Source organism: Ochotona curzoniae, unplaced genomic scaffold, assembly GCF_017591425.1.
Source record: "Ochotona curzoniae isolate NIBS_2020 unplaced genomic scaffold, NIBS_Ocur_1.0 contig_1274, whole genome shotgun sequence".
Lineage (NCBI taxonomy): Eukaryota > Metazoa > Chordata > Mammalia > Lagomorpha > Ochotonidae > Ochotona > Ochotona curzoniae.
Genome location: NW_024465023.1, coordinates 3078060 through 3092974, shown reverse-complemented (window position 1 = coordinate 3092974; position 14915 = coordinate 3078060). Strand labels below are relative to the sequence as shown.

Sequence of the window (14915 nt, the reverse complement as noted above, 5' to 3'; positions counted from 1 at the left end):
AATGTAACTCTGGAGCCCATGTCCTCTACTAGATGTTACCAATTGTTTGTCATCAGGGTAACATTTTGTGGGGTTTCCAACTCTACACAGTCAATGCAAATTCTCATCGAACTCTTTACCAGTGAGTCCATGGTTCACAGCAGATGTGTGCGCTTCACTGTATGTCCCAGATATTCTAAAGTGATATAATGAAAGAAAACTTTCCTCTCAAAAGATGTCATTAAGCCTCCAATGAGATTAAATTTAATTAAAACACCAAACACTTTCAGATGAAAATGCAAAAATAGTAAGGTGTACAAAAAAAATCAATGTGTCATGGAAGCAGCAATTTCTATAAGGGATACCTCTAAGCAGTGTCATCACAGGATGTGTAGAATTTTACACGACATTGTTAAGTGAGAAGACTGAACAGGACCACAGACAGATGAGGAGGAGCCACCCTTCCGGAGACCTCTCTAAGCCAGCTGCTACTCATTCTTCAATATGCAATTCAAATGTCAAGTACTCCTAAATCTTCTCAGGGTATTTATTGATATGTTCATGATCCAAACCAAAATAAGATATATTAGAAGCCATAGGATACAATAAAGAATTCAGTGCTTTATATTCCTTTCTTACAAATTGCACTGTTTTCTAATTATTTCATAAATAAAATCTTAATTCTTCAGTTTGTAAGTTATTAAAACCAGGTAACCATGTCAAATTTGTTTATATTTTTTTCAGAGGTCCTGCTGTACAGCCTTTTTAACCAGGCAAAAAGAAGGCTGGCTGCCTATGGAAGTCAAAAAATAAACAGGTGTGCCAAGAGAGCAACGAATGAAGACAGGTATGAGAAACTGTCAGAGATCGCAAAGGGCCTGAATTATGCGAAGTCCCATGGGCTATGGCAAGCATTTGGATTAATTCTCAATGAAACAAATTCAGTTAGTATGATTAACACCATTTCTGAAAATTACGGATGTTTCCTTTCTGCTACACTAGAGCAAGTCCATTTACCATCTATTTTCAGTGCAATTAATCTGTTGAACCACATATGCTACTTGCACGCTAATGAATGTTTTGATTTGGGTATTTTTTGGTCCAACAGCAAAAATGAGAAAAATGTTACTGAGGCAACTCAGATTTGGAAGAGACAGAGAATAAAGAAAAGAAAGAAAAGAAAGGAAAAGAAAGAAAGAAAAAGAAGAGAAAAGAAAAGAAAGAAAAACTGTGTGTATGCCTTTGTTCATTAATTTCTTTCACATTCACTGGGCCTACCAAAAGCTGGGAGTTCGCTGGGCACCCATGTGTGAATAGTGGCGTTCTCGAGAGGGAAGCTAACTGAGGTCCAGAAAGTCACAGGAAACTGAAAATGGCAAGATAATAAAGCTTGAGAATTATGCACTTAGGAAAAAGGAAGTGGCAGTGAGATTATGGTCACTAATTGGCGCAAAAGAGTGCTAGAGAACTCAAAAGGTTGCTGGGTGGGGGTAAGGAAATGAGTAGAGATGGGCAGATGGAAGAGAGAGGAAACCTGGCAGTAACGCTATTGGTCACTTGATAAACTGGATGTTTCTCATCTGGAGGAAGCCTATACTTTCTAAGATGTTTTTTTAGCATATTCCCACAAACAAGTTTTACACACAAACTGAAATAGTCTAGGCAAGACCGCAAGACAATACAACAGTTTGAAAAGATCTGGTATTTTATTGTTGATGGTCAAAACTCCGTGCTAGAACAAGAATCTTTAAATCCATGAAATGCAAACACTTGTGGCCTTTCTTCAATCACCACAAACGTCTCTGCTCAACTAAGAATCCGCTGTTTAAACATTTTGTATCTTTTGAAGAAGCTTAATATTTTGGACAAAGAAACAGTGTAAGATAATCAAGGTTTAGAATAATGCAGATACTTAGAAAGATTCTAAGTGAAAATTTGCCAATTAAAAAAAAATGAGCAGATCTTACTTTCAAATTTTCACCATTTAAAAAATTCACAAGTATTACATAAGACTCAAAATATTATTATGGTGGAGGATTATAAATACTGTAATGAGAAAGGGAATAGCAATCAAAGGACAGCTTAGTATTCCATTGTGAAATGCACAATGATTTAAGTAAATGCTATCCTACTAATTCCATTGTGCGCTTTAGCTAAACTTCTTACCCGGAGCCCATGGAAGCGAGGATTGCTGTAGAAGAGCTTCATCTGTTCAGAAGGAAGAGGTCCTAGCACCTTCTGTATAGTAAAAAGTTGGTCAATTTCACTTTCTCCAGGAAATAAAGGCTGTCCATCACTAAGCTCACCAAGAATACAGCCAACTGACCACATGTCCACAGATTTTCCATAGGGAGCTCTGAAAAGCAAAGGAGAGATTATCTAGGTGAGTGAAGAAATAACGATTTAATACTTTCCTAATTATCTTGAATACATCCATAATCAAAGGCATAAATTGTGTATTTACACTTAAGGAATGAAAAAGTGTGATGTGAAATAGTTAGGCTAAAAATAAGGAACTGTGGATGTTCAAGGGAAAATTCAGAACACAACTGAATAAACTTAGGTTAATAAAGCCTGCAGTTTAGCAACAACTTAGTAGGCACTAATTTGAAATCTATTCATATCTGGGTAGATCTTGAACATGAATGGTTTAATAAACCTTAATATAAAACATGTCTGATGAATAACACTTCACTTAGGAAATAAAATGCTCCCAAGAAATGTATTTTGTATGTAATCCTAATTTAGCTCTCTAAATGTCAAAAAGTTCCATCATACCTATTTTTCTAAGTTCAGTCTATTAAATTGTACTACTGACTTGGTCTTCTTAGCCAATAAATGCCATTATTTAACATTTGATTATTTAGCATCACAGTTTCCAATAGTTAAGACTGTACCAAGCCCTACTATATTATTTACTTGAATAGATTTGGACACTATATGCGCACAGGCTTTATGATAGCTCAAAAATTTTCCTCAGATCTCAGTTTACCTATGGGTTTATAGCTCTCTCCTAGGGTCCAAGCTCACCAGAGGGCTTCAGGAGTGTTGCTACTGTCAACAAATGGAGGATACACCTAAAAAAATCTAGGTAACCTCAAAGCAGCTTTATACTTACACCCTACTATCTACCACCTTAAGTCAAATGATTTATAGCAGATAAGGAAATCATATATATATATATATATATGATTTCAAATATAAATACTCCAAACTTTAAGAAGTGGGAAATAAAATATTTGAAAAGCAGTATGAAATGAAATTCTAGCATGCCATGATACAGTACTAATACAAACATTTCAAACTAACGTACTGTCCACATTTTAAAGAATGCTTTGCTTCTAGGATAATAAATCGTTGTAACAATAAATCAATATTTCATTTATCTAATTTATTTCCCACAGAAACGTAAGGACCAATATAAGGAAATCTCATCTACTTTTGACAACTTGTTGGGAAGGATATAGAACTTTCTTTGATAGCTATTTGAGAAAAAGAAAATTGTTCCACAGTGCTAGATGGAGAAAACCACAAACCCCCACATTCCTACTACATGCTATTCTTCTTTCCTCTGATTTGAATAATTTATACAGCTGGAACTATTTTGAATGCCAAGGACAAAACCTTGGAAATGTATTAAAGTATAAATTATCTCTAAAATCTTTAAAAAAAAAAGATTCGCGTATTTGAAAGGCAGAGACACAGAGAGAGGAAGAGAGGTCTTTCATCTACTATTTCACTTCCCAAATAATTCCAACAGCTAGGTCTGGGCCAGAAGCCTGGAACTATATGCTGGTCTCCGCCAAGGATGGCAGAGGCCCAAGTATCTGGGCCACTTTCCATTGCCCTTCCAGAGCAATAACAGGAAGCTGGATTAAAAGCAAAACAGCTAGAACTTAAACCAGCATTCTTACAAAGGACACTGGGGTTGCAAGCAACAGCTTAATCCACAGCATTATAACACTCCCCAAAATGTAAACTCTTATCATATAATCAAAGATCAAGTTAGATTTCAAAGGAATTTTTGGACAAGTAATACGGTTCTTACGCTAGACTTGATATCAGCTAGTACTATTCAACTTGCTCAAATTAGTTGCATTGTCTCTATTTACTTTTGACACATCTCTAAACATAATCTCACATCTCTAAAACACACATCTCTAAGCATAACCTCAGTTTTCCTGTAGGTATTATTAAATAGCAAACACCCTCCGAAGATGGACTATAAAGCTGTCCTTAGGAAGAACTCCTTGGGGAGAGCTCATAAACAAGGCAATAGAGTCTTCTCCACTATTCTGGGTGCTCAGATTAGGTTCTAAGAATAATGTATTTCATATTCATTCCTTGTTGCCTAATAGTATCCAGTAAAATCAAATTCCAATCCACCCAAAAGAAAATGGCCTATGTACCTCAATGCGTCCAGAAAGACTCACAGAAGAAACAGAAAATCAATCCTAAACCGAAGACTAAAAATTAGCAGAAATTCTAAACTCTGCCCACACAAATGAACAACTCAATAAAGGGACTACCTATCAATTATTTCTCAGGATAAAGTAAGATTTTGATTAAAAAAAAAAAACCTAGTAAATCTCTTACAAACTAACAATGATTTCTACAGGCCTGAAGTCAGCAATGAATCAAAAATTAACAACAAATGGTTGGTAGACACTGGGAAAACGAAGAGTTAATATGAGAGGAATTTAAAGTCATGATCCTCAGAAGAAATCCAGTAATGTATATTGCCATTACATAAAATGTATCTTTCATAAATTAAATTTCTCATTTCTCCTTGTTGCATGTATGGAACGCCAAGGGAAAGAAATGAAATCTATAATGTGTTAACTTTGGTTGATATTACCACCATGTCTAATTTATTTTGTAGAGTATGTCTCCTTTTTCTTGGGTGTTTAAAGAAGGAAATTCAGACAAAATAACACAATGCTACAACTAGCATAGGGAGACACTTGTTAAGTGATGGAGAACAGGATTAAGACTAAGATTTCTTTTTAGACTCAAATGGTAAAGTGTATTAAGAAGGAAAGAGGAACCTTATCAAAATATTCTTTTCTGTTGTTAAAATCGAATGAAAGGACATTAATAGTGGAATGATAGAGACAAAGTAGATGAATACAGATGCTAATGAGAAAATCATCAATGTGGTGTTAGACTGAATAGCCATTCATTATCAAATGCGATTTACAAATTTGGGAGAAAACTGCAATTGGTTCAATATCAACCCTATGTGTCTAGTAAAGTGGCTAGACATAGGAAATACTTGATAAGTATTTACTGAATAACTGAATAAATAAGTCAGAACGTCAAACTCCTGTGCATATTCACATTTTTAATGTGGAAGATTATTAGCAAAGATAGCTGCACTAATTCTTCCCATTTCCATCCATATGCCACTTTTACAAATGTGGTATTGTCATTTCTTCCATCTAGAAGTGGGATTTATTTCTCTATACCCTGAACTGGGGTTTTGGTAATGTAACATTGTTTGTCAAATGAGGCAAAAGCTATGCAGAGGACCGAAAAGCCCTTTTTAAAGCTTCAGACTTGCCTTCTTGTATGGCGTTCTATTGCTACTGTACAAAGAAACTTGGACTACTCTACTAGAAAATGGTTTGTCCTCTGTCCTAGTTGAGGTTTCCTAACTGAATGAATCAGCACCCAGATGCTTTGTCGGATGATTATAGCTACATGAGCAAAACCAAGAGACAAGTAGAAGAACCACCCAGCTAAACTCAAATTACTGACAAAATCATAAGCAAATAAAAGGTGTTTGTTTCACACCATAAAGGTTTTAGGTGCTTTGTTACACTGAATACACAATTGACATGTTTAATTCACTACAGTTACTAGTTTCCACAGAGGACCTCAAAACTAGTGGCAAAGGATCAGCAGAGTTACAGAAGTCAGTCTACCTCGACAAGGTAACTCACCCAAGCAGGAGTTCTGGGGACCGATACCACCTGGTGGCCACATACTCTGTATAGTTCGCATTGTTTCCTTCTGATAGATTTCGAGCAAAGCCTGAAAGAGCAATAATTTCATCTTAGCAAATATTTCACTGCTAGTTCATACTTTAAAAGAACACCAAAGGACATAATGGCTGGTACTGAACAAGCCCTTCATTAATAGTGTCCTTGTTACTTTGAAAAGTTTGTAGAGTGCTCATGTCAATTAACAATCACTATAAACAGTCTCTCCCTTAAGCTAAAGAAATTCATGGTTTCAAAGTCACCTCATGCCTTTATAAAAATCCAAAGCATACTGAAATCACCTCTCCCAACAAATGCAAATCTTAAGTCAAAGTTCAACTAGTATAACAGATGGTCACTAAATATGTCAGACCTAACAAAGTACACACACACACACACACCACACATATATGTACATATAAGTGTGTATATGTGTAAATTATATTTTAAAAATTAATATTATTTTTGAATGGGGTTTTTCAAGCCACACACAGGAGTTGCATGTTCTAGCAGGCAGAACAATCAGGAAGCCCCTATGGAACCATACAAGACACAGAATTCCACATGCAGTGCTGCCACTAGGGGGTTCCTGGCCATTTCAGTCTTTAAGAAATAATACTATGCATGTAGACGAAGGAACCGTATAATGCTAAGGGAAATGAGCGAATCCCAAAAGGTTAGATACCACACGTTTGCTTTAATCTAACCTGTATAATTTTTCTTTTTTTTCCTTTTGTTTGTCTGTTTGTTTTTGAACCTGTCGTTGATACTGTCTCAATCCATGTGTATTGAAAAATTGAACTTGCATTATTTCTAACATACTGTCTACTCAATATTATGTCAATTAATTCCAAGACACTGTATATTGTTGCTGATGTTTTGTTGGGGCTTTTAACTGACCGGGACTTTACTCTGCTAGCTCTGCCCTCAGACCAGGGAGGGTCGCCCCAAGCGGCCACTGGGCTTGTCTAGACAATAGGATGCTGGACTCTATGCTGGGAATATGCTTGCAACGAAGGAATCTCAACTGGACTTGAACTGTGGTTATGCAGCAAGGTTGAGGAATCCACCAATGGTTGTAGGGTTGCGGGAGGGGTGGGGGGAATCCCAGTACCTATAAAACTGTTTCACATAATACAATGTTACTAACAATAAAAAAAAAAGAAATAATACTATGGGGGAATCCTAGAGCCTATGAAACTGTGTCACATAATGCAATGTAATTAATAAAAAAAAGAAATAATACTAGACTAGGATTATTCTTTTATTGGCTATTCCACAAGCATTTCTTTTCTGCTTATAACTTGCTCCACAAATATCAGTAACTTTCAAGCTACAATAGCTGAGCAACCCACAGACGCATGTGTACACAGTAAATGTTACATGAGGTGTATAAAGTCTCAGTATTGAAGGGTAATCATAATTATGGACAGTAAGCCACAAATAGATCTACTGTACCTGAAACCCATAATGCTACAAAATGCTAAAACTGCCAACATCAAAACATTTTAGATATACTGTTTCATATTTCACTTTAATTCTAAATTGTTAAAAATTTAGGATAAAGATTCCTTATAATATTTTTCATAGAGCATAAAAGAGTAAGTCCTATAAAACATTTTTTTCTTAAGCAAGTTCACAACACTCAGATTCTTTGGAAATATTCAGAGAAAACAGTGACATGTTTCTAATTGTCACACTGAAAAAAAAATGGGAATTAACAACAAAAAAAAAACCATTTATGGGGCCTGGTGGGATAGCCTAGTGACTAAAGTCCTCGCCTTACATGTGCCAGGATCCCATATGGTTGACAGTTCTTAGTCTAGCTGCTCCACTTTCCATCCAGCTCCTTGATTGTGGCCTGGGAAAGCAGTAGAGGACGGCCCAAAGCCTTGGGACCCTGCACCCACGCGGGAGACCTGGAGGAAGTTCCTGGCTCCTGGCTCCGGATTAGCACAGCTCTGGCTATTGTGGCTACATGGGGAGTGAACCAGCAGACGGAAGATCTTTCCCTTTCTCTGCAAATCTTTCAAATAAAAATAAATGAATCTTTAAAGAAATGATATATTTTAATTGGAAAAGCAGATTACAGAGAGAAGCAGAAACAAAGATCTTCCATCCGCTGATTCACTGCCAAAATGGCTGCAATGACCAGAGCTGAACCAATCCAAAGCCAGGAGCTTCTCCTAGGTCTCTCAAGTGGGTTCAGTGACCTAAGGCTTTTAGGCCACCCTCCACCACTTTTCCAGGACATTAGCATGAAGTTAGATCAGAAGTGGAGCAGCCGGACACAATCTGGCACCCATATGGGATGCTGCGACTTGTAGACAGAAAGAGAAGTAATTAACCAGTTGAGCCATCATGCCAGCCCCAAAATGAGCATTCCATAAACAGAATTCTTCAATCACAAATGCAATATCAATTTCCACACACAACTAAGTTGATATGAATGTTTAACACTTATACATGTGTAGTTTTTCATAATAGATGTTTTCATGAACTTCTGAAATACATATTGTGTAATTTGACTTGGGTTGATGGGGAGGGGTACTCTGCAGAAGCTGACCCACTAGACTGAATGCTCCCCTGCTAATGTAAGTCAAAACACAAAAATCACTTTAATATGCTTTTGCAAGTTACCTATGGATTATATTCACATGAATTGAAGAAGTATGAAGACTCGACTTTCTTTTCAACTTACCAAAGTCACAGAGTTTCAGAACATCATTGTGGCTGATTAAAAGGTTTTCTGGCTTTATATCTGGAATATAGATTAAAAGACATTAGCAAAAAGGTTCTATACATTCTGCAACTGACATTTCTAAATTACTGCATCTAATTAGAAATATCTAGAGTAATTTAAATAGAAACTACTGCAGCGAAAAACAATACCATTTTTATGTTGATTCATAAAAGTTTCAATTAGTTTTTTTTGAGAAACACAAAGACTGCATCTAAAAATAATTTCCCCTTGAAGATATTAATTAAATTTCTGAAAGGAACGTAAACATGACTGAGTCTAGGCAAATCCATCACAAGAAAGTATTTTTACTTTCCAAAATACTAATTAATGCAATTTTTAGCATTTATAAAATATGTATATCCCTATTACATTTAAAGTAAGTATAAAAGTAAGATGCAAGGTGCCATTTACTGGAAGAAAACAATATATATTTTCTGTCATGGTTTAAATATTTTTCCTCTTTCTTGAAGATTTTTACATTTTATTTTAAAGTCCGAGCTAGAGAAAAGTCTTCCAACTGCTGATTCCACAAGCCCAGACATGGGCCAGGCCAAAGCCGGGAGCTCCATCTGCGGGAACACGGGTACAGGGCCCAAGCAGTTGTTATCTACCACTATTTTCCCAGGCACATGAGCAGGGAGCTGGAATGGAAGTAGAGCAAGTAGGACTCAAGCCGGGCCCTCTGCCTTGATTATCAACATAAAATATTGAAGCTATGATTACTGGATGAGTCCAGACTTCCAGTTTTTCTCCATAGGTCTTTTGAAGATGTGATATGAGTTAAGGGGTAGAAACTCTGAGAAAATGTAGGTAGAGTCGCCTCTGGAGAAGCACTTCGCAATGCTGTTTTCACAGTGTAGAACCTACCATCTATCACATGGTACAGGTGCAAATGGCAGAAGCAGTTACATGTGTAGATTTTTTAAATTATAGTTTCGGGCCCAGCGCAATGGCACAATGGTTAAGGTCCTCGCCTTGCACGCCCAGGATCCCATATGGGCGCCGGTTCTAATCCCAGCAGCCCTGCTTCCCTTCCAGCTCCCTGCCTGTGGCCTGGGAAATCAGTCGAGGATGGCCCAAAGCTTTGGGACCCTGCACCCACGTGGGAGACCCGGAAGAGGCTCCTGGGTTCGGATTGGCATAGCATCGGCCATTGCGCTCACTTGGGGAGTGAATCATTGGACAGAAGATCTTCCTCTCTGTCTCTCCTCTCTGTATATCCACCTTTCCAATAAAAAAAATAATAAAAAAATAAATCTTTAAAAATTATAGTTTCTACTGCTAATGGGAACCACTATTTACTATATGTTTAAACAAAACACAATAGCATAATGGACATTTATATCATTCAGTTCCTCAGTAACATTCTCAAACTAGAATATTGACTGTCATTAGAATCAGTATCCTGAACACTACTCAGTTTACTTAGAGACTTATCCATGCCACCAATAATTTTGATAAAACTGCCATGAGAGGCAAGTGCAAGAGAAATGTAAACTTTTCCAGATTGGCATTCTTTGCATGACCTCTAAGATACCTTTAAAAGCCAAACTATTTTCAATGGGATATCCTTGCGCATTCGCATAAATAAAAATGCAGCATTTGTGCATCTGGTAATTCAAACACAAGAAGCATCTGCAACATTTTCTAATAAACAACTTTCAGCTTCATTTTTATGTCAATTTGTACCTACTTTTGTAAAACTCTGCAATGCAGCAGAGACTGTCAAGTGAAGATAAATGTAAAGATAACGCTGAGCAAGGAATTTCCTTTGATTGCTATGAACTACTCACTTCACGGCATTAAATGATAAAATAAAACAGCTTATGGGAATATAAGCATGGCCTTTACACAAGACTGATCATGCCTGCAATTTGCACACAATGTTTACTTTCCACTAGCAGGTAGGGAAAATCAGGAGGTACAGATTAGCACTAGAGACTGTTTGTTGGTGTAAGAGGAACAAGAGGTAGGTGCCAGTGAGGGGTCAGAGTCACGGTACCTATAATGCCTGCTTCCAGGTTGTTACATTAACCTGGTCTACCAGAAGGACCAAAGTTCAGATCTGTTCGGCTCGCCTGTATCACTGTGTGTGTCCAAAGCTGACAGTGGATCTGCTTCGACAAACACAGACATTGCACATTTGGAACCCATCTTTTTGGTGGTACAGAAAGAGATTCTAACATACTGTACTTCCAAAATATAGTTAACTTAAAGTGAAATGTCAGTGCTTATGAAAATATTCTTTTTAAAACATATTCTTAACATATGAAATATTTTAACTTTTTAATATTATACTAATATTTTCCATTCAAAAAGACCGTACTCGGGCCTGGCGCGATGGCACAATGGTTAAGGTCCTCGCCTTGCATGCCCGGGATCCCATATGGGCGCCGGTTCTAATCCCAGCAGCCCCGCTTCCCTTCCAGCTCCCTGCCTGTGGCCCGGGAAAGCAGTCGAGGATGGCCCAAGGCTTTGGGAACCTGCACCCGCGTGGGAGACCCAGAAGAGGCTCCTGGCTTCGGATTGGCATAGCATCGGCCGTTGCGCTCACTTGGGGAGTGAATCATCGGACGGAAGATCTTCCTCTCTGTCTTTCCTCTCTGTATATCTGCCTTTCCAATGAAAAAATAATAAAAATATAAATCTTTTTTTTTTTTAAAAAAAAAAAAGCCCGTACTCACCTCTATGAACAATATCATTCTTATGGCACCAGTGAATAGCTTTGATTAGTTGATAGATGTAACTTTTTACTTTTTCAGGTGGAACTCCATTTGGCATTTCTTCCAACAACTCAAGCATATTCTAAAAATTAAATTGACAGACATTAATCTTCAAAATGAGGTATGCCCGTGAATCATGCACTATTGTTAAAGTATCATGGATGATAATTCATCCAAAACACAGCATACATTTTTAAAAATGGTTGTGCTTACCAATTAAAACTTTTTTCATGTTCAATCAGGATACTGCATTAGATCTACCTTTTCATTTGAGTAATTCCATTTTTACAATTCCTCAATGCTGCCTCAAAAAGAAACTATACTTCTCACAAACCCTTAAGCCTTTCAAGAATCATTTTTGACTCATTTGAAGGAAGAAGTAATACAAAACATAAGTATGATGATGCAATGCATGAAGGAGGAAAACAGCACTTTTAACACAGCGACCTGCGCATCTTTAAGACCACAGGGCCAAGCCTTGAAAATATTTCTGTGACGAGAAAAGAAAAACTGGAACATTAGTCCACTCACCTTCCTCACTACCTGACCCTCTCCATCCTAACTGGAGGTTCATATGCACATATATCCTTCAATTATGCAAAAAATATTAAAAAGAAAATTTTAAAAAAATTTAAAAGAAAATATTTTTGTGAGAACTGGGAAATATTTTTTAAACAGACCAAAAGTGATCAATATAGTTAGTACAAAAATTAAAACAAGCTAGAAAATAATGTTGGAATAAAAACTCAAAGATCCCAAACAACTCAATATTCAAAAACCTTAGTTTGGAGTCACAGATTATTTTAAAACTCATTCAAAATTTTTGTGTTAGGTAGAAACTCTACTTAGTCATTTTCCATTGAATTTTTACATTAAGCAAATATTTTCAATTTTCTCCTTAAAGTACAAGTGAAGCCCACAGCACAATCATAGCTCATTAAATTCTCAAAGTGTAGCCTGTGAATCTTGGGGGATGAGGGGCGGGGGGAGTCCTCAGACTTCACAGCGTGCCCATGGTACCAAAACTATGCTTGTAAAAACCCTCACAGGTTTGTCTTTTACTATGTTGGCATTTACACTCATGGTACCAATTAACAATGAATAAACAAGGCTACTAGATCATGTAAGCCAATTAACCCCGGCAGTTAAAAAAAAACGGGGGGTGGAGGGGAGGAACATGGTAGCATTGACATTGTGGTACAGCCAGTTAACTCACTGCCTGTGAAGTGATCATCCCATACAAATGCTCCTTTGAGACCCAGCTGCTCCACTTCTAATTCCAGTTCACTTCTACTTCCCTCTTATGTGCCAGAGAAAGCAGCTCAAGGTAGCCGAAGTGCATAGGCCCCTAGCACCACACAGGGTCCCGGCCCAATCCCAGGCTGCTGCAACGCTGTAGAGTAAACCAGCAGGTAGATGCTTCACTCACTCCTTCATTCATTTATTCTCATTCTCCCTCCTTCACTCTCCCCTTCCCTATTTCTCTGTAACTCTTTCAAGTAAGTAAACACACACACACACACACACACACATATACACATACATATATTTAAGTCTCATTTTAGTTAAAGGCAGATGTCCCTAACAAAGCAGTTATATATAACTAAACTTTGATTCTTGACTATATGTCTTTTTAAGAATCTAAATGATAAAATGAGGAAGGTACAGAAGATGCTTCACTGCATGTCTGCCATCTGTACCATGACTGTCTTGGCAAAGCATTTGAGTGATTAAGACACAAGAGATACAAGCTGAACTGGGCACTTTTTTTACTTGAAAGATTGACTGATGCACAAACTTATTTATGTTAACTTGTAACCCGTTTACTGTTATTATAAAAAGAGTATTTTCATATTGCTCAGTTTTGACTTCTAACGAGAAACATTGATAAGACCCACATAAATAAAAATAATTCAGGATTTTCAATAATTTTCAGAATGTGGGCCTGGCGACGTGGCCTAGAGGCTGAAGTCCTCGCCTCGAACATGCCAGGATGCCATATGGGCACCGGTTCTAATCCTGGAGGCCCCGCTTCCCATCAGGTTCCCTGCTTGTGGCCTGGGAAAGCAGTTCGAAGACGGCCCAAACCCTTGGGACCCTGCACCCATGTGGGAGACCTGGAAGAAGTTCCAGGCTCCTGTCTTCGGATCAGCACAGCACCGGCCGTTGCGGTCACTTGGGGAGTGAATCGTCGGAGGGAAGATCTTCCTCTCTATCTCTCCAGCTCTCTGTATATCTGACTTTGTAATAAAAATAAATAAATCTTCAAATTTTTTTTTTCAGAATGTAAAGAAGTATGAGGGTAAGAGATGGAAAACACTGCTCTAATATAGCCTCACAATTCATACAACCGGTCAAGTCATATACCTATAAGTATTATTTCTATATCTATTTATAATAGATATATTTGTTATGTTAGTATATTCAATATGTAAACCAATGAAACTTAAAAAAACCACAATCTGCTGTTTACAAGAAAACAAAGTTCCAAAAACGTTTTGGAGGACCTGGGTGCAGTACCCTAGTGACTAAGTCCTCCCCTTGCACACCCGGAATCCCATATGAGTGCCAGTCTATGGCGTGGCTGCTCCACTTCCCTCCCAGCTCCCTTCCTATGGCCTAGGAAAGCAATCGAGGACCCTGCACCCACATGGGAGACCCAGAGAAGCTCCTGACTCCTGGCTTCTGATTGGCTCAGCTTCGACTGTTGCGGTTCACTTGGGGAGTAAACCAGCAGATGGAAGATCTGTCTGTCTTTCCTCCTCTCTGTAAATCTAACTTTGTAATAAAAATAAATAAATCTTTAAAAAATTCTTTGGAAAAATTTAATAAAGGAAAACCACTCAACTATTACCATATAATCAAATATGAGTGAGGCAACTATAAACACTAGCAAGGGATAGGACCTGGTGTGCACAAGCATAAATATGGAAGGACCCTGCATTGAGATTGCTTTGCAAGTGTCTTCAAGCTTTGGTTTCATTTTAAACATGCGTCATGGGTCTGAAAGAGGTATGAAAGACCAGCAAACATTCAGTCAGAAGAGCAACATGCAAAAGACCATGCCCTGACTTCTGAAGAGCAGTAATGAAGATGCAGTCCTTCCATGAGACCCGCAGGGACTGGTGCCAGAACCTCCATTCTATGGATATCAGAACCCGCAGTTGTGTAAGTCCATTATGCAAAATGGAATGGCATTCATATGTAACCTAGCATTATCCTCTCTCCTGTACTTCAAACCACCTCTGGTTCACATACAATACTTAATACAGTGTAAATGTTAACTAAAGAGTTGTTTGTATTATATTTTTTAGAGAATAAATAGAAAAAAAGTTTGCACGTGTTTAGAACAGACCCAATCACTGTTGTACAAAAAACAAAGCAAAACAAAAAATGGATACAACCATTGTAGACAAATATATACTGCATGATTTACATTTGTTTGACCCAGGGATATGGACAGCCAACTGTATATGGCTTTCACAT

The 14915-nt window shown here is 37.6% G+C and overlaps 1 protein-coding gene across 1 annotated transcript in view; it reads right to left on the bottom strand.

Annotated features, from left to right (window-relative positions):
- The window catches only part of CDKL5 (cyclin dependent kinase like 5), a 181217-nt gene that overhangs the window by 36257 nt on the left and 130045 nt on the right, over positions 1–14915 (bottom strand). The window contains exons 6-9 of the mRNA XM_040997668.1: positions 11391–11511; positions 8665–8724; positions 5925–6015; positions 2146–2335 (exon numbers count right to left, since the gene is read on the bottom strand). Coding sequence (XP_040853602.1) covers positions 2146–2335; positions 5925–6015; positions 8665–8724; positions 11391–11511 — 462 coding nt within the window. The remainder of the gene's footprint in view (positions 1–2145; positions 2336–5924; positions 6016–8664; positions 8725–11390; positions 11512–14915) is intronic.